The sequence below is a fragment of the Phasianus colchicus genome, chromosome 24 (assembly GCF_987193195.1).
Source record: "Phasianus colchicus chromosome 24, bPhaCol1.hap1.1, whole genome shotgun sequence".
Taxonomy (NCBI): domain Eukaryota; kingdom Metazoa; phylum Chordata; class Aves; order Galliformes; family Phasianidae; genus Phasianus; species Phasianus colchicus.
In genome coordinates, this window is record NC_143459.1 from 3,361,188 (window position 1) to 3,380,603 (window position 19,416).

General features: G+C 51.5%; 1 protein-coding gene across 1 annotated transcript in view; it reads left to right on the forward strand.

Annotated features, from left to right (window-relative positions):
- Positions 1 to 11,560: 11,560 nt before the first annotated feature.
- The window catches only part of RUNX3 (RUNX family transcription factor 3), a 43,114-nt gene continuing 35,258 nt past the window's right edge, over positions 11,561 to 19,416 (forward strand). The window contains exon 1 of the mRNA XM_031594963.2: positions 11,561 to 11,648. Coding sequence (XP_031450823.2) covers positions 11,591 to 11,648 — 58 coding nt within the window. The 5' untranslated portion in view covers positions 11,561 to 11,590. The remainder of the gene's footprint in view (positions 11,649 to 19,416) is intronic.

Consider the following 19,416-nt stretch of genomic DNA (forward strand, 5'->3'; position numbering starts at 1 on the left):
TAACGCAGACGGATTTGGATTAGTTAAAGCACAACGAGCCGTAATGCCACGAGTTTGCTCAGTAATGAGGATGGGGCTGCAATGTCAGCCCTCGCTCCGGCCACAGCGTTCCCAACAGCATTAGGGTTACACTTGGTTGGCCCCATGCTTTGGAAGGACCCTGTGGAGCACTGAGCTTCCAATGCCTCCAAGGTGCCTGATGTCCTTGGTGCTGAAAAAGTCCTGAAGATGTAGGAAAAGCAGTATTTGCCTGGCAGTCCTGATGGAGGGCACTGGATGAAGCAGACAAATCCCAGTACCGAAGAGGGGAAATTGTGGTGGCACCAGCAGCACGCTAAAGCAATTAGTGGGCAGTGCTGTTGGGCTCCACCGTTGGATTCTGTGGTCACTCACATTTAATGCAACCCCATCCCAACGAAGACACGCCGGCTGCGACCTCCTCATCCTTCACATTGGCCACAGGCACACCACAGCGGTATCAAGAGTGATTCGAGGCATTAAGGAAAATTACTTATTGCCAGAGAGCGGGCTAATGAAAAAACACAACCCAACTGACCAAACTTAGAGAGTCTGAAATAATGGGAGTGTGGTTTTTCTTTCCTCGCTCATTGGGTTTCAATTATTGGCGTTGGACGTAGGGACGAAGCCATCCATTAATTATTCTTTTCGTTAGAGGTTTCCTCCTTTGGGCTGAGAGGCAATTTGGGAGATGCTGCATAGGAAAACAACAAGGTGGCTGCGGTGCCTCAGTTTCCCCAATGAGGAAAACAGGAGGGAGCTTCCCAAGAGCTGGGAGGTGGAAGGATCATTCTTTGAGATCCTAGCAGTCCCAAAGGAGCCTGGTGGTCCCGATGCTCTGCCTTCCTGCTGCTCCTTGCACCTCACCTGGCCTTGGCATGGGGTCTGACTCATGGTTTGGCTTTTGATTCCATGCTGGGCTGAGTGCAAATGCTTGCGTGCTCTGACTCCAGCTCTGTTTCCATCAAGGAAGTGTTTGTTCCCTTCCCTGCCCCAAAAAACGTCATGAAAACCCATCTCTTCTCATATATCCTCTTTCTTTGGCAAGGCTGAAATACGGGAGCAGCACAAGTTGTTCATCAATTTGCACTTCATCCTCTCTGCTGAAATTTATGGTTTTATTCCCAGGCAAGAGAAAAGCTCATTTGCATATTCAAATTTCCCTTCCCTAATTATTTCTTCTTAAATTACTCCGGCACGTGCTGGCATTTTCTACTTTGCTGTGTGGCTATTGGTGTTCCAGACTCAGAAGTGTCACAGATCTGCAAATGCTGCTCCAGGTACAACTTCCAGCCCCAGATCTGGAGCTCAATGGTTCGTGTTAGACCCAAAAATCAGCGGGGCAACAAAACGTGGCACAAATATCAGTTCCTCCCCGTGACTCTGCGACCCATCACTGCACAACGTGCTGCATTTCGGTGTTTGTGGGATGCTTCCCCGGACCCTTCTGCCCAACAGGTGACCACCACCACTCACTGCACTGTATTTCAAAACACTGAACGTTTAATTATAGATGGCATAATAACCCATCGCTAATGAAGCACAGAGCCCTAGGATGAAGTGGATGCAGCTTGCATTAGCCGCCGATTGCTCATGACAACTTAATAAAACCCTCATTATCTGCTACCAGCCAGGAGAGAGGTTAGATCCCTGTTTAATAAGTAATTCCTAATGAAAAGTGTGGGGCTGGTAATCAAGGAAATGCAGCGGCCGTGGTCGCGAGTGTTTATGGGATGGGGGTTTTCTCGGTGCATTATTCCTAAGGCAGTGGCTGCAGCTCTCTGGATGCACACAGAGCGTGGGGCTGGGCTCTGTGTGGGGCTGCTGCTGCAAAGATGAGCATCCTGCTGGCACAGGGGGGGTCGTATTTCTCCAGCCAAGAGACAAAGAGGGGATGGGGGACAGCAAATTGCTGAGAAATGGGTACTTCCCATACAGCCTTGCTAGAAAGACAGATCCCTGTAGAGCGTGCAGCGCTGGCTGCTCTTCAGCCCAGAGAGCTGCACGTTGTGGGGGGGGTCACTGGGAGCCACATCTCCTTCTCCTCCCACCCCCCTCCCAGTGCAATGGGGGCTGCAAACCGCCGTGGGGCCATCGGCCACCAGCGACTTCCTCCGCGTGGCGCTGACTTCTGCTTGGGGTGCGTGAGCCGCTGCCGCAGCCCCCCCAGGGCCGGAAGCTGCTGCGTGTTGTGTCTGCTCCACCGCTGAGAAAAGGCCATTTCATGAGTTCGTGCAGCAGCTTTGTCTGCCCGGGGTGAGGGGGGGGGAAAAAAAACGCCCTCCTCCGCTTCCTCCCGGTCGCAGGTGATGGTGGGTGTCAACCCTGGGAGGGCAACATCCAGCTCCAGGCTTTGTGCCCCCATCCTGCCGTGCTCCTTTACCCACCTCCCCTTCATCCCCGCAGTCCCAGAGGTTTGGGGTGGTGCAAAGCCATCACTGAGCCATCCTGCATCCGCACGGTGTCACCCCTCAGAGGTATCCGGCTGAGGGTTGGGGCTGCTGCAGCCGTTCCTATCATCAGGGGATGCGTTTGGGGAGCGGATGCCGTGGTGTGAGCACAGACCCCATCCAGCCCCAGCGCCAGGATGGTTTCACATCAGTTATCTGGGTCGCAGATAAGGTGACTTCTGGCCCGTGGCTTTGTGTCACCGCAGGGTTCCTGCTGAGTTCAAAAGTGTCTGCGGGCAACGCAGGGCCCTGGGTTTCAAATCCTTTCAACAGTGCAGAGCCAGAGCCACAGTCCTTGTCCTGGTGTGGTTCCTGGTCCCCGTGTGGTTCCTGCTCCTTGCACTGTCCTGTTCCTTGCACCTCTCCTGCCCCCAGAATCCCACTTCAGCCCCCTGCATTGCAGCCATCTCAGCATGCCTGTCCCTGCTGAGATCAGAGCAGTGCTCTGCACACTGCAGCCAGGATTCCTCTTTAACTTGGAGAGACATGCTGGGTGGGAAGTAGATTCAGCAATGCAAGTTTTTACTTTCTAAATTAAAACATGAGGGAAAAAAAAAAAAAAAATTGAGCCAGAAACGAAGCATTTCCTCCCAAACCAAATGCAGGCCTCATTTTATTTCCCCCCTTTCTGATCCACTGTGTTGAGATGGGCCCTCAATATTTTTTCCTGCAGCTCAGAAGTGCCAAGGAACCAGGACAAAGCACTTCTGGAAGCTCATGGATGGACACGTGTCCGATGTGACAGCGATGTGACAGCACAAGTGAGGGGACACCGCTGCATGCTGGCCACAGAAATACTTCCTGCATGGGGTTTGTTTGTTAGTGGAGGCTTCTCCATCCTTCACTTGATCATAGAGTGATAGAATGTGTTGGGTTGGAATGGACTTCAAAGATCATAGAACCATAAATGTGTTGCGTTGGAAGGGTTCTTAAAGATGATAGAACCACAGAATGGGTAGCTTTGGGTTGGAAGCGTCCTTAAAGAGTATAAAACCATCAATGGATTGAGTTAGAAGGGTCCTTGAAGATCATAGAACCATTGAATGGTTTGGGTTGAGGTTGAAAGGGTTCTTAAAGGTAATAGTACCATAGAACAGTTCGGGTTTTGATTGGAAGTGTCCTTAATTGGAAGGGTCCTTAAAGATTATAGAACCATAAAATGGTTTGGGTTTGGGTTGGAAGGGTCCTTAAAGATCAAACAACCATAAACGAATTGGGCTGGAAGGGTCCTTAAAGATCCAAGAACTGTAGGATGGTTGGGTTTGGATTGGAAGGTCCTTAAAGATCCAAGAACTGTAAGATGGTTGGGTTTGGATTGGAAGGGTCCTTAAAGATCCAAGAACTGTAGGATGGTTGGGTTTGGATTGGAAGGTCCTTAAAGATCCAAGAACTGTAGGATGGTTGGGTTTGGATTGGAAGGTCCTTAAAGATCCAAGAACTGTAAGATGGTTGGCTTTGGATTGGAAGGTCCTTAAAGATCCAAGAACTGTAAGATGGTTGGGTTTGGATTGGAAGGGTCCTTAAAGATCCAAGAACTGTAAGATGGTTGGCTTTGGATTGGAAGGTCCTTAAAGATCCAAGAACTGTAGGATGGTTGGGTTTGGATTAGAAGGGTCTTTGCAGCCCTTTACCCCAACCCCCTGCTATAGGCTGGCTGCCCCCTACCATCTCATGCTGCCCAGGGCTTCATCCAGCTTTGGGCCCCTCCATGCAGCCAACATCTCCCCACTGTGTGCCCTGACAGCTCCCCGCCCGCCGGCGCCTCTTGAACATGAATGAAATGCGGTTTTGTGATTTTTTTTTTTTTTTAATTTATTTTTATTTTTTACTCTCAGGTTGAGTCACCTGCAGAAACAATCTGAAAATGATTCAGAACAAATTACAAGAATTCAAAACTTCAATCTCACAGCGGTTTCGTTTCATGAGGAGATCTACTGATGCCTGTGAGGAGGTGCAACCCCCAGCAGCACACGTCAGCAGCACTCAATGGAGCCTCTGTGACCCCACAGATGTCTCCATGCTGACATTTCCCATAGGGGCAGCCCCCTCCTGGCTCCCAGTGCAGGTCAGTGTTATGAACTGGGTCCCACACCCAGGGTCTGGAGCTGGGGGAGAGCGAAGAACCCCGCATGGCACACACGTGAAGACACTGAGAGACCCAGAAATGTGTCTTTTTCACCCAGAAAAGTGCCACTTCAAAAGCCTGAGCTACTCCAGCTAAGGGTAAACTCAGGTTGGGAGTGCCTTAGAGCCTCCCTGCCCATCCTCCTACCTCTCCAGAGGGGAGATTTCAGGTGTTGTTTGTTGGTTTATTTGAGGCAAGGGCTGTTTCCTGGTTTGAAGAGAGAGAGAAAAAAATATATATATATTTAAAAAAAAAAAAAAAAACAGGAAAAAAAAAAAAAACAACACAATTTTTGGATCTTTCTTTCTTCAAAGATCTGACCTCATTCTTCTGAGCAGTTGGTGACTGCTCCGTGCTCTGGGTCCGAGGCGCTAATTGCCACCGCTGGGCTTTGAGTTGCTTTTTTTTTTTCTTCTTCTTCTTTTTTTTTCTTTCTTTTTTTCTTTCCCCTCTCTCTTGCTCTGACTGTGACTCACCCGGCAGCGCCGACACTGAGTCCTCAGCCCAGAGAAACCGCAGTCGGAGGCAGTTTCCCACGCCCTGCTCTCGCAATGGGCTGTCAGTGGTGGATGTGCCTCCCTGTGCACGCGGACGGCTCTCCTCCCAGGTTGTTCCCATCACTGAAAGCACTCGGGAGCAATTTCTTTTTACCCCTGGAACCTCAGGGAGAGAGCTCTGCCTTTCCCTCTGATGTGCTTCTTTAGTGCCTTTGGCTTGCAGGTTTTGTCCCAGTATCTTTATTTAAAGCTGATTCCTGCAGCCATGGGGTCTGTGGTGCTTCTGCCCTGGGCTGAGATTGAGGAGAGAAGGCAGCAACCTGAAATCACAGTAATTTAACACAAATTGAATGGGAGACATCAAACATTCATCACTTCACCTGGCTGGGGGGTTTTGGTAGTTGTCCCTCCCCATGTTTGGGCACCAATCTCTTCTCATGGTTCCTTTTGGAGCTGACAGCTGCATGTGGCAGCTGATGGATCCGACACATCTGCACCCAATTGGCAGCTGCATCTGCCCAGGGACGCAGCCAGCCCTTGGATTTCAATGAAAAGCATCCCTTCGTCCCACTGAAAAACGCTGTTCTCAGTAAATGTGGGCTGCAGCAAAAGGATCTTCCTGGGTTATCAGGATAAAAAAAGATCTGGAGAGGCAGATGCCAGCCCTGGTTTGCCTTGCAGACCTTGGGGGTCTGTAGCTTTGTTCTGCCTTTGGAAAGAAGAAAGAAGGCGGCTGCCCTTGATCCTATTTGCTGGTCCCTGTGTACCCAAGGGCAGGACAGGTCTATGGAGAAGGACATATAGAGAAAACAGAGCTGAATCCTTTCTATAGCACGAGATGCTGCAGTTCAGGGCTTGTCCCAGTGCTTCTAGTGCCACATGAGCCATTGGGCTGACAGTTCAATCTGTAATTCCAAATCACACATATGTGCCCTAAGAAGGACTCTGGTGACTCCCCAGGATCTTTCTTCTACAATTCTTGTGATGATGTTATTGTATTTTCTACTCTTTGGGACTGTGCAGCATCAAAGTATTTCCTAGTGCCTCTTTGCCCTTCGATTTGATAAGGGTGAAAGTGCGAAGTAGGATGGGATGAAGTTGGGAAGGAGGATGGGATGAAATCAGGAAAGAGGCTGGGATGACACTGGGAAGGAGAAAGGGATAAAATTGGGAAGTAGATTGGGATGGAGTTAGGAAGGAGGATGGGATAAAGTCGAGAAATAGGATGGGATGAAGTTGAGAAGGATGGGATGATACTGTGCATTAGGATGGGATGACACTGGGAAGTGGGATGGGATGAAGTTGGGAAGGAAGATGGGATGAACACTATGTCTGGGGGTTCCCTTTCTCCTGTGGGTGCACAGCCCCTGTTGGGGGGGTTGAACCCTAGCCCTAACTCCACCCACAACAGGCTGTGGGATAGCACTCAGATTTCTAATTGCTTCTGGAGTTGCCTGCTGGCACACTGCAGCCCACGCTGCTCTTGGGAGCCACGTCCCAATGCTGGGACCCTCCTGAGAGCCTCACTTCTGGCCCCAGAGTGTGTGTGGGAGAGATGGCAGCTCCTCCCTGGGCACCAGGTCAGCTGCCAGCTGTGCCCTGTGGCTTTCACATTGTAGTGAGCAGCTCTTTTTATCACAGAGGCTCTGGGGTCAGATCAATAAGTGCTGCTCTTCCCACCGCCTTTGCAGATTGACATGATGCCAAATCCCAAACGGAGCCACTTTACTGCAGGCTGGATTGTCCAGATCCATAGGGCATGCGTGAGCCTTTGAACCAGGCAGCTTCCCACGTCTGCTGCCCTACATCCGAGGCACGAGGCGGTCACGCCACTGCTTTGCTATGAGCAAAGCTGTGCTCTCTAACTAAATAAAAATGAATCTGAATGCAGAGGGGTGCAAGGGCAGCTCCAGGTCTCCCTGCCAGCCCCAGACTTGGCCACCCCAGAAGCCCTCTGCCCTCCCCAGCCTGGGAGGGAGAAGTGTGGGGCTCTGCAGCTGCTCTGCTGTTTCTTTAAGAGTTGCTTGTATGGGATCCAGCCATGTTCTGGAGTCAGCAGAGCAGGATCCCATCCTGCCAGGTGTGCAGTTTGCTGTGCACGAGAAGGCAAGGGAAAAAGGAAAAAAGTCTTCTCCCAAAGCAGCAGATGCACCGCACACTGAGATGGGATTGGAAGAGGATTTGTGTGGATGAATCCAGGTGATGCCCTGGTAGGGAATGGATGTGGCAACACTGTGGGACTGGAATGAGCTCAGCAGAAAAAGCAGTGCAGACTCACGGTCATCCTTTGGTCTTTGGGCTCATTTTATCCCTGATTTAGACCTCGTGCGTCCCACCACATCAGGGCTAATTATGTGTGTGGTGTGGCTGTGTGGTGGGGTGCAGACCTCGGGGCTTCTCCCACGGTTCTCCTCTTCCACACTGGTCAGCGTGAGGTTACTGCTGCTCTGCTCATCCTTACGGGAGATGTGTGGAGTGGGAACCCACCAGCAGCCGCCTTGGTTTCCTTGGCTTCTGCAGAGAGCAATTCTTGTGTAACGTATGCTCTAAGACCACAGACCAGACACAAAAATTCACACAGTTTGCCATAAATTGTTTGTTTTTGCATCGCTGTTTGCGAGAGGAGCCGTTAAAATGGATGGGTGATTTTTTGTATGTTCCCCTTGTTATTTTGTAATGGGAAAACTCGGGGGGAAAAGGGACCTTCCTCATGCTCTGCGGATGGGTTGAGGTCGGGCGTATTTTTAGATTCTCTCCCTCTGTGTGGTTGGATGCAGCCCCGCAGGGAGCAGCCGCAGGATGCCCATGGTGTGACACCACTGGGGGATGCCACTGAGCAGTCGAAGTGCTTTGTCATCACCTGAGGTTGTGATTCCCCTTTGGGGGCCATTCCTCTCCAAGTCACCCCAAGCACCCCCTGTTGCAGCTGTCCCTGCAGCTCTGCTGTTCATCTCCTCTGTCCCACTTTGCCCTCCCTTGTCTGACGCCATGGCTGCACCCATGAGGACCTGCCGGCCCCTGTGCTTTTTTGCTTGCACCTGGTATCAAAGAATCAAAGAATCCCAGCATGGTTGGGTTGGAAGGGAACTTGCAGCCTATCGCTGCCGTGCTGGCAGCTCACAGGGGCTGGGGCTTATAGAGATGAGTGCACAGAAGGACAGGGATGTGGTCCACGGAGGTGCCAGCAGCGTGTGATCCCAGGGTCGGGTGGAGGGCACTGCGTGACCGTGGTGTGACCGGTGATGGTGCAATCACTGCCCCGAGCAGAGCCGGGTGCCCGGCGGTGTGGGGCTGCGCGCTGCTTTGTGGTGCACTCAGCTGCAATTTCTCCACTTTGCTCTCAATCCTGCGATAATGAAAGGAGAGATAAAAGCCCTGCGGGGCTGTGCTCTCGCTGATAGGGTGAGAAGGGCCCCAGGGCCAGGCGGTGTCCTGCAGGAGCACCCATCCCCAGGGCTCCAGAGACCCCCACATAGGCACAGGGTCTGTGCCTCAAGGCAGCACTGAGTGTCTGCACGTTGCCCGTGACTCCTGACTCCTTCCTAAAAGCACTTTATGCATTTCTCTTCTTGTTCCCTCCTTACCACAGGGCTGTGGTCCCTTCTTTGGACCCACTGACCCACTGCACTGCTTACAGCTCACCCCATAGTTCCAGGACTTGGGTGCTTTCCTTTAACCCTTCGGATGCACAGAGAAAGGAGCGACCGCGTGGCCGGTCTGTGCTCCAGGGGATCAGCAGAGCGTCGGGGTTATAATGGCAGCATTGTGCCTCTCGGCCACGGGCGCATGCAAGGGGGTTCCTGGCAGTGCGTGGTGTTTGAAGAGCAGCCTGGCGCCGGCGAGGCTGAGGATGATAGCCGGGATGGAGGCGATCACATGCCTTGTTTCCCATAGCTGAAGCCACAGCCGGCGTGCACTGCCGGGGCATGGCCATCAGGCAGGGGAATGGGGCAAGCAAAGCTGAACCGAAGCTTCGGGACATCTGACAGCTGCTTTGGTTTAATGGCAGCCTTCCAAAAGGTGATGGCGCACTGCAGGGCTAAGGGCATGGATTTGTCTGCTCTCAGCCCAAATGAAGAGTGGTTTTAACCCCCGTCACCCCATGCCTCGTTTTCCCACATCAAACCACCATCCCACCTCGCTTGTTGCAATTGCAACTGTGCTTGGGAAGCACCATGCATGCTGCAGTGGTTTCCCATGGACCAAACTAGCAAGTGCTGACACCCTGAGCTCTACCTTTTGTTTGACAGCTGTGTGCACATTTATGTGTGTATAGCAGTGCCAGGCTGCTGTCCTGCAGCCCTGGGGCTGGGTTTGGTTGTGCTGTTCCCAGAGGTGAGAGCTGCGGTGCAGGAGAGGAGGGCGGCTGCAGACAGCCGCGGTTTTAGCAGCACCATAGAGGAAGTCAACGGGCTGGTAAAGCCCCTGTGTCACTGAGCTTATGGCAACCTGTTTGCAGCAGTCAGTGTCAGTTCTTTCTGAGCAGAGGAGGGTAAAACGCTGGGTTTTCTAACCTAGAAGTGCGTGGCTGCTCCTGCAGCTTGCAGCACTGGGGCAGCGTTGCAGTTCCTGCACCACACGTGAGCTGGGAGGGAGCAGCAATGTCTGGAAAGTGAATGTGGAGCTTTGGAGCAGTGGGGAGGTTTGGGGTGGTGCTGTGCTGTGCCTGGCTTGCTGCGTCTCTCTGAGCATTCAAAGTAGATCACAGAAATCACAGAAACAGAGGTGGATCTCCCAGACTCCGCACTGGGTCCTTGGCTTTGGGCATCTGCTGGGATTGCTGCATTCCTGCAAAGCTGGGCAGCACAGCGAGCAGCTGAGGCTGAGATAAAGCACTGAACCAACGCAAAACAATCCCTTGGAGCATGTCTGCTGCCTCCAGCCAGCTTGGGACTTCTCCTGTATTGCAGGAGCATTTTGGTGGGAGGGCTGCGTGCTCAGCTCTGCAGAGGCGACCATGGAAGAGATGGGTTATTTGCATGAGAACTTTTAATTGGCTCTTTTTATCACATGCCCATTCCCAGGCTGTGCTTTGCAATCAAAACCATCAGCAATGCTGTTCCCTCTATCACTTTGTGTTCCTTTGTGCTTCCTGCAGGGTGGGATTTTCACCTCACTGCAGTTCCATTTCACAGCTACCAAAAAAGAAAACCAAACCCTTTTTGTCAGTGGATGCAACGGATGAAGGATTTCATGTGGGTTTTGTCCTACAATTGCTTCTTATAGGTCTTTGGGGAGGGATTTTGGATTTCCATGCATTTCCATACCAGTTGCTGGAGGTGCTCATTGCTCTCACCCAAATGCAATCAGTGCACACAATGAAGCAGTGCTGATCTCCATGACCCACAATGGAGCGCTGTGTAGATACAGCATACAGATAGCAAGGGAACAACCATTGCTTTGTAGACCACAGAATAAACCCTTCCATCTGAGGGAGCAAATTGGAGCACTTAGAGCCTCACCCGTGGGGGAAATGTCTGGATTCCAAAGGGCTGGAAAAGAAATCTTAGGATAGAGACCCATTTTGTGGATTGCAGAGGGGCAATGACCAAGGCCAGTAGTCCCAGCTGTGCCTGAGGGGCTTGGTGCTGTGTCTGTGGGGATGGCATAGTCATGACTTAGGGAAAATGAGGTGGTGGGAAGGTGACAAAGAGGAAAAGTCCCCTGCAAAGCCTCCCAGGTAGCACAGCTGGTGGTGTTTTGCTATGTGTGTAAATCAGAGCTCCCAGCTGGCACCTGATGAAGGGCAGAAATAGAGCCTTAAAGGCACCTCATATCCTCACTTTTCTTCCTGGTGATGCTACTGGGCCTTGAGCCAGATGGGGGCTGAACCTCCCACCCTTTTTTCTGCGTGGAAAGAGATGCAAAACCCCAAAGCAACCCCAAAAGCAACGACATCAGGTCTCTGCTCTGCGGAGAGCCATGTTTATTCTGCCGCATGTGCTTCAGATTTTTGCTTAATGCTAATTCACATAAAATCCCTGTGAAGAAGAAGAACCACCCATCTACACATATGGAAGCAGTCTCAGCACCAGCGATTGTCTGCAAGGGCCAGGAGTCAGAAAACACAGCTCCAAACATCGGTGCGGATGAGTGGTGAATGTGGGAGAAGAGGCAGTTAAAAGGAGAAAACCACTGCCTGTAAATGGGCCGTTGCTTCAATCACCCAATTAGGAACCCATGGGCTCTCTCCTCTGTTTCTTCTCAGGCAGCAGTATGATTAATTACAGAAAAAAACATCTCGGCGCTCCCGTCTGCTCACCACGAACCAACGAACGCAAGCCATAAAATTATTATTAAAAAAGAGGAAAAAGCCCAGCCTGGCCACCACATCCACCATCAGAGCCATTGACGCCACAGATCAGGTGATGCTGCTCTCCTGACCACAACGTCGCGAGTGAGCCGGGCTACCTGCACTGCTGTCAGGCTTTCCTCTTCCTCCCCGTCCCTCCTCCTCTTCCTGCAGCTGCTCGAGGAGAGCCCGACTGCAGGGTGAGGGGATGGCTTCCAACGGCGTCTTCGATTCCTTCGCCGCCTACTCCTCCACTTTCCTGCGTGGTGAGTGCAGCAGGAAACGCTGCTGGGGTTGTGTTTGCTTATTGATCTTGTGAAGGAGCCAACCAGCATTGGGTCGTGCTGCAGTTTTGCTGCACATCTCCTCTCCCTTCTCCTCGCCGGGGTGTTCTGTTGGCTTCCCCACGCGTTGCGCCGTTGCTGTCCTCATGAAGGTTTGGTGGGTGGTTTCCTCCCGTTTGTTTTTTTTCCTTTTCCCACCTGGTTGTGTTCCCGTTGGGAAACGGAGGGTCAGCAAGGAGGTTGCGCTGTGCTGAGATCCATAGGATCGTTTGAGTTGGAAGGAACCTTGCAGGTCATCTGGTTCGACCTCCATGCAGTGAACAGGGACATCCAGAGATGCTCAGAGCCCCATCCCTTGACCTGGGGTATCTGAAAGGATGGGGCAATTCCAAATGCTGCTCACAGGAGTGTGAATGCTGTGCAGGAGAGCTGCTGGGCACGCGTTGGGTGATGTTCTTGATTCTGAAACCAGTGAGTGAAGGAACGGTGTGAGGAATCCAGGCTGCTCACAGCTCTTGCTGAGGAGCATGGCTGCAAGGTGTGGGATGGGACCTTTAGGGAGGATGCTCAGTGCTTGTGAAGAGTTGGGCACAGTTCCGTGAACTGTTGCCTTTTCCCATCCTGGCTTTGCAGCTGTAGTTAAGGAGTACAAGCAAAATCTTGAGCAGATCATGGCCAGGAAGACGCAGGTCCTGAGCAATGGTTCGGTCGGACTGAACCTGAATAGAATGGGGCAGGGTGATCCCAAACCCATCCCTACTGAAAGAGCAGGACAGCAGATGCTGTAATTCAGTGGGGCCATCTGGCTACGTGACAAGAAATGCATCAGACGTAGACCGGATTTTGGCCTATTTCTGAGAACACCAAATGTTACGTGTGCTTTTGGGGCAGATCAGTGGGGTCAGCTTGCAGAACCGAGATGTTCTTCCCTGTGTCCTCCTGAGCACTGAGTGTGGGACAGGGACAGGAGGAGCCAAAGTTTGGCAAACAGACACACGGACCACATCTGTCCTGCTGCCCTGCACTCAGGGATGGTGGCACTACAGATGTGTCCTTTGTGCTCCATGGAGATAATTAAAGGCAGTCTCATGGCGAGGAAATAAGAGAAGCTTATAAAAAACATTTGCATGGCTCTTTTTAATCCGTACTTCTGCCTCCAAAGCCAGATGAAGTAGTGCTGAGGTTTAACTGAGCTTGCTCATTCAGAAATAAAAAGAGAGCAAGAAACAGAACGATCACGTCTTGTATGCAATTTCCATACAAATAGGAACTCATAAAAGCAATAAGCATCTTTGTTTCAGACATAATTTTTATTAAAAGGGGGAGGATTAAATGATTGCTCCAAAGATGGAATATGGCCAAATGGTTTTCTTTGTGGAACTCAGAGCATCTTCTCCTGCACAGAACCGTTAAGGTTGGAAAAGACCTTAAGATCATTCAGTCCAAATGTCCACCTGACACGAACAATGCCCACTGACCATGTCCCCAAGTGCCACATCTCCATGGTTCTTCAACACCTCCAGGGATGGTGACCCCACCACTTCCCCAAGCATCATGTGCCAATGCTTTAACACTCTTGCAGAGAAGTCTTTCCTCATATCCAGCCTGAATCCCCAGCCTTGCACACAGCTACGTTTGGGTGAGCACTGCAGAACAGCCATGAACGCTCACTTAAATGCCTCATGGCTATTTTGGATTCAGCCCTATTCCTATTTTTTTGTTAACTCTTCTGCTAATATCCATGAAAATGGAGGTCTGTTTGCACAAACATTGAAGGAATGAAAAGAAAAGCTCCCAAAGGTATCCCCTAGTTAGTCTCAAAACACTTTTTTTTTTTTTTTTTGGTAAGAAAAAGTAGTTTTCTGCTCTGCAATGGAGTGGCCATTGGGGAACATCTGGGGAGACCGAGCTGCATGCTGGGGCCACAAAGTCTGTGCTGTCTCCATTCATCCCCCCCCCCCCTCCTGGGGAAGGCTGTTTGCTGCTCTGACTGCCTGTCAGAGGCTCTGCCTGTTCCAAGGACACCCCGCTGGCTCGTGGCATGTCTTTATTTTTTATTTTATTATTTTTTTATATAATATATTTCTGTTTGTGTGTTTTGGGGTGAGGGAACGGGTATAAATCCATTGTCTTTCGTCACCTTGTTACGATCTAACGGGGGGCAGGGAGACAGTGGCGTTTCCCTGTATTGAGCACTTTAATTCATGATGATTTCTTAGACTTGATCTCCTCTGATATGTCGTCAGTGTTTGCGGTCCACTGTTTTGGCCGCGTACAGTTTGGGAAACAAAGAGCGAGCTGTGTGTTTGGATCCACACATGGTTGGCATTAGGAGCAAGAATGTGACTTCCCATCTGAAGCAGTGAGGCTGAGCCACGGCCACGCCATAAATATCCCCAAATGGAGCTGATAGCAGGAGCACATGGAGCAGCCCAGTGGGATGGCCCCAGGCTCAGCCTCGTGACTTCACGTTCCCTCTTCCTCCCATTGCGTGCTGCATTCACACCCAATTCTTCCTATGGCCGTGTCCAGCCGGGCTGGGGAGAAAATGTCGTTGTTGGGGTCATGTTTGTTTCTTTGGGGTCATTGTTGGGGTCATGCTGAAAATGGGCTGAACCAGCGCTCCCATCCCTTCCATTCTGAGTACTGAAGTCCCTTGGAAACCTTGGCCATCCCTTCGGTCAGGGTTCCTTGGTGCTGTTTTCAGTAGGTTGTTTTTTTTTTTTTTCCATTTTAGAGCTCACGCCACTTTCACACATTTCCTGTCCTATGCAGAAAGCATCACTCAGTCTGAAAGTCAATGGTGTGAGCTGAGTGCTGCTCTGCAGTGCCTTCCTGAGAAACCGCGCTGGATGCTGGAGCAAATGCTCTTCCCAGCCAAGTCTGGCTGGCTTTCAAGAGATTTAGTTTTAATTGTTGGCCGAAAACCATCAGCCTTGCCCTGCTGCTGGACCAACACGGATTTAGAGACAGGCTTTGTCATGGTTGCAGTGTGCCCTTGGGGCACCTGGGCAGAACCACCATTCATCTTGGCTTTGCCCACTCCATCCTGGGGTTGGGATTGCTGTGGGGTTGAGGGAGGCATTTTGCATTTTTCTATGCAATAAGACGAGAAAAATTCCTCTGTGCTCACGCAAGATGTCTGCAGTGGGAGTGGGACAGAGTGGGGATCTCCTGGGGGGCTTCAACCGCAGCATCCTCCTTGGCTCTTCCATTTCTGAAATTGCTTTAAATTTTATTTTCTTATTTATTCTATTTTTTTTTTTTTTTTAAGAGAGCGGGACAGTCAATGCGTCTGCAGTCTGGGGGTATTTTCCATAACATAAACATATTAAACGAAAAAGAAAAGGGAAAATAAAAAGAAACAATGATTTTCCATTCCCGCTGGAAGAAGCGAGCGCCTTTGGAACATGAGGAATGGATTACACAAGCTATTGTAAAATAAAATATAAAAACAACCAAAATAGGAGAAGGCAGAGAGATTGTTTTTTAAAGAAGAAGCCGTCCTCAGTGGGGAAGGGAGACAGAAAAAATGTGCTTTTTTCAACAGTCCCTGTTGTGCGGGGAGGAACCTGCAGGAGCCCAACCTCTGCCTTTGGGATGGCCAAATCCTGGATGGGAGGGCTGCAGGGGAAAGGCTCTGGGTCTGTATTTCAGTTTGGGAAGACAAGGGCTGGGCAGGGCGTTTTTTGTCAGTTGTGTGTGTTTGTCTGCTATATTGGGCTGTGATTTCACAACGCAGCATGGTTTGTGTTAAAATAGCTCCTAAAAAAATTAAAAAAAAATACAAAAATACAAAAACAAAACGGTAGGAATGATGTCAGCAGCACAACCCTGAGCCTGTGTCAGCCCTTGGACCAGAGTCTGCACTGCAGCCAAAGCCCTCCCAGCTCCTTGCACCCTCTGTACCTTCTGGGCCATGGCTGGGGATGGGCAGATGGGCTCCATGTGCCATTGGTGCCCGTGGTCACAACGTGGGGTGAGTTGGATGCTACAGATGGATGCATTTGCTTTCTGATCCCTGGGATGAGCACGTGGGTTGTTACGGGAGAGGCATGCTTGCTCCCTGCTGATCACTGCAGGGTCATCCCATTTCCAGCACAATGGGTACGCGTGGTGTGCTTGTGCTGCAGATGGATGCTTGATCTCATGCATAGAAACCTGCAGCAGTCACTTCTTTGCAGCCTGGCACAGCCTGGCAGACAGGAAGCTGCAGATGTGGGCTGTGCTGTTCCCTTTAAACTCAAAGCATATGCATTGAGATCATTCCGGGACGGAGCGCAGTGCCATGGTTTTGGTGACTCGAAGTCAGGAATAAACTGCTTAGTGGGGATTTGTGCCATTTTCTCTCATTAGGAGAGGGAGAAAGTGTTGGCCAGGGAATTTAAAGAGTAAATCAGATGTGCTGCTCCAGGATTAAGCCCTTGTTCCTCAGCTCCTTTGTACCATGGCTGCATTTTACTGCCCCGCTTTTGTGCCCAATTACCTTCAACCCTATAATTAAACACCTCCTTTCGTTAGCGCTGGGTCAGTTTGGCAAATTTCACAAAAGGAGCGAGCCCACCACTTTTTCCATGAGCTCAGCCCAAGTGCCAGCCTGGGCAGCAGCAGCCCAGGCCCCAAGCATGGTGGTGAGGCTGCAGCCAGGTCCCTATTGGGGTGGTGAGGATTCCTCTGGCACCGTTCACTCCTCCCACATCAAAGCCCCAATCTTGAGAGCTCCACTGGCATTAAAGTCCCAAGCATGTGCTTCAAGCTCTCCCTGCCTCTGCAGCTTACAGGGGCCTCTAAATGGCACAGCATGTCAGACCCTCATTTGCTCCACATTAGTGCAGCCTGTTTATTATTGCACCTTGAGCTGGGCACGGAGCTGCACTTCCCTTGTTTGTTTTATTTTCCCCCCTAAAATTCATGGGTCTGCTCCTTGTTAGCTCTGCTTTGCCAGCTCTCCCCTGGTGGAGCTGTGTGTGGCAGCCCCAGGGATGGCAAACAGGGGCTTCGCTGCCTCTGCAGACATTGGGGTGGATGGAACCCATTGGCACGGGCTTCTTCGTGTCATTTGGGTCTGTTTGTGTCAGGGTTGCAGAGGTGTTTTGTGATGTATGAGAGACGAAGAGGACGGCTGGGAGACCTGAAGACACTGAGAGCCAAATCTGTGTGCTTCAGTCCTCAGCCCCTCCCCACCGGCTGCTCTCCCCATCACCTTCCTTAGGTTAGTTGGGGAACAGACACTAATTAAACAGTTCCTGGTTATCCCAACCAATGGGATATCCTCAGCTTTGTGAAACAAGGTCAGACCTGACAGTCTGGAAAACAAATGGGTTTGGTTAACACTGAAGAAGGGAGGAGGTGAGGCACTGGCACTGCTGCACAGCAATGTGGGTGCTCCATCCCTGGAGGTGCCCAAGGCCATGGATGGGGCCCTGGGCAGCCAGAGCTGGTGGGGGGGCACCCAGCCCACGGCAGGGCTTGGAACTGGAATATCTTTGAGGTCCCCTCCAACCTCAGCCATTCTATGGCAGGGCTGTGATGATGGGGTGGGTTGGGATGCGCTCCTGCAATGGGGAATTCACACTTTGTGTCCCCAGACTTTGGATGCAGACATTCCACCGCCCATCCCCACCACCTCACCATGGCTGTGGCTGCATTTCAGTGGGAGAGCAAAGCCAGTGAGACATCAAAAGCCCCAATCCTGCGAGAACGCAATCCCACTGACATAAATGGAAGTTGAGAGCGTTCGCTGTTGGCAGGGTTGGCTCATACGTGCATGTTTGATCGGCACAGCAGATTGAAATGTCAAGAATGTGAGCCTGCTGGGGCTCGCACTGCTTTCCTTGAAGGAGCATCACCCCAACGGGAGCCGGGCGCTCCTCGAGGCCAGATATGGGCCGTGCACTGGGCAGCGGTGCGGAGCAGGTGGTGATGCTGGGGATGGCATAAACACCATCACTGCTGCTCTGCAGATGGAAGCTGCAGCACTTGCTGAAGCCCATGAGCAACTTGTCCGGGGTCCTTGGGGAAGGCTGCGGTGGAGCTGCGAATTGAACCCAGACAACTTGCTTCCTCCGCCAATGTCTTCTCCCGGAGCCCACGCTTCCTGCCAGCGAGGGCCCTCTGTTCAGTTTTAGGAGAAAATGTAAAAATATTCTCTAAAACCACACGAGCTCTTCCAGTTTTGGAGGTTCAGGCGGTCCCTTCAGCCAGACGCAGAATGGCTCCGGCCCAAGGAAACAGCTGAGGTTGCGTTTCGCAGATAAGATCCCCGCTCTCCCCGCAGAGCTGGCTGCTCATGCGAGACCCAAAGCCACGACCGAGTTGTCTGGACAAGTTCTCCATTTCTCTGGGTTCCAGCCCTAACCTGCTGCTGAACCGCTTCGCTTCCCGGCCCGCGGCCTCGGCCGTGTCAGACAGCTGACCCAGGCAGACAGACAGCTCCAAACTGCTCAGAAACTTCTGCAAAAAGGAGCTCATTGCAGGGCTGGAGGCAGCGGTTCCCTTCCCAAGCTGCAGGAGATGGATGTGCAGCAAACAGTGACTTAACAACATCCCCTAAGCAGCTCTGCACTTGATTTGTCTGAGTTCATAGCCAGAAACCAGAAAAGTACCTTCTGTGTAGCTTTATGTTTGTGACTAATTCCATTCGGGTCATGGGGGTTTTGTTGGGTGCCTGCATAGGGCGGTCTGAGCCCGCTTTGGGGTTTCTTTTCTGCAGCCATTCTACACCATCCAACTTAGCAGCTGGGGGGGGGGGGGGGTGTTGGCAATGAGAATCTCTACTAGAAATACGAACAGAGAGCGTTTGCACCGGAAAAAATAATCCGAGGAAGGAGCAGAAGCAGCGCTGCCCAAAGCCCATCGAGTCAGAGCTGTCCGACCGCAGCCCCGCTGTGACATCGCAGCGGCAGCACAGCGCCCGGCCTTATTCGTAGAAGTGAAACTGGTGAATAATTGCAGAAAGCAAAGCAGCCTGGAAAAACAAAACAAACAAAACAAAACAAAAAAAAAACCCACGGTCTGAGCGTGAAGGACAATTTGCTATTGGAAGCAGAGGGCAGTTTTCTCTGAATGACTTCGTTGTGCGTTGGCCACTGACGGCTGTCTGAGGTTGAGCTGTGTCACTGGTGGGGAACTGCCTCTGCAGAATGCCACAGTCTGTGGACACGGCCAAGAGCAGGAGCTGATCCCATGGGGATGAGGAACAATTTGTGCAGGAGAAGCTGCTCATTTTGTGCAAAAAAAGGCCAATGTGTTGCAAGGAAGCGTGCAGGGCGTGATTGTGGCAGTGGCATTGCAAAGGGGCTGCAAGGCAGCCTGAGCTCTACGTGCATCACCTGCCCTGAGATATGGGGTGGCATCACTGAGCTGCTCACCCGTGACTTCATGTCTTCCCTTGTAACTGGTGTGATCTGCAGGGAATCACTGAGAGTGATTCTGAGTGCATGTGACGTCTCTTTGGGGGTTTGGTGTGTCCCCAGTGTAGGTATATCACCAGGTGGGTGTGTAGGTATATCACAGCCCCCTGTGCTCAGCACTGTGCTTGGGAGGACCCCAGAAATGTGGGGGTGCTGGGTGAGCAGCTTGAACTGCAACATCGACCTGAGGCAGCAACAGAATGCAGAGAGCTGGGAGCTGCCCCTGGGGCCGAGCTGATGCTCACAGGCAGGAGCCTGCTGGTGTTGCACTGAGCAACACACAGCAGGGTGCAGAGATGTGCTGCTGCCTTCTTGTTGCACTCCTGCAGCCGGATGTG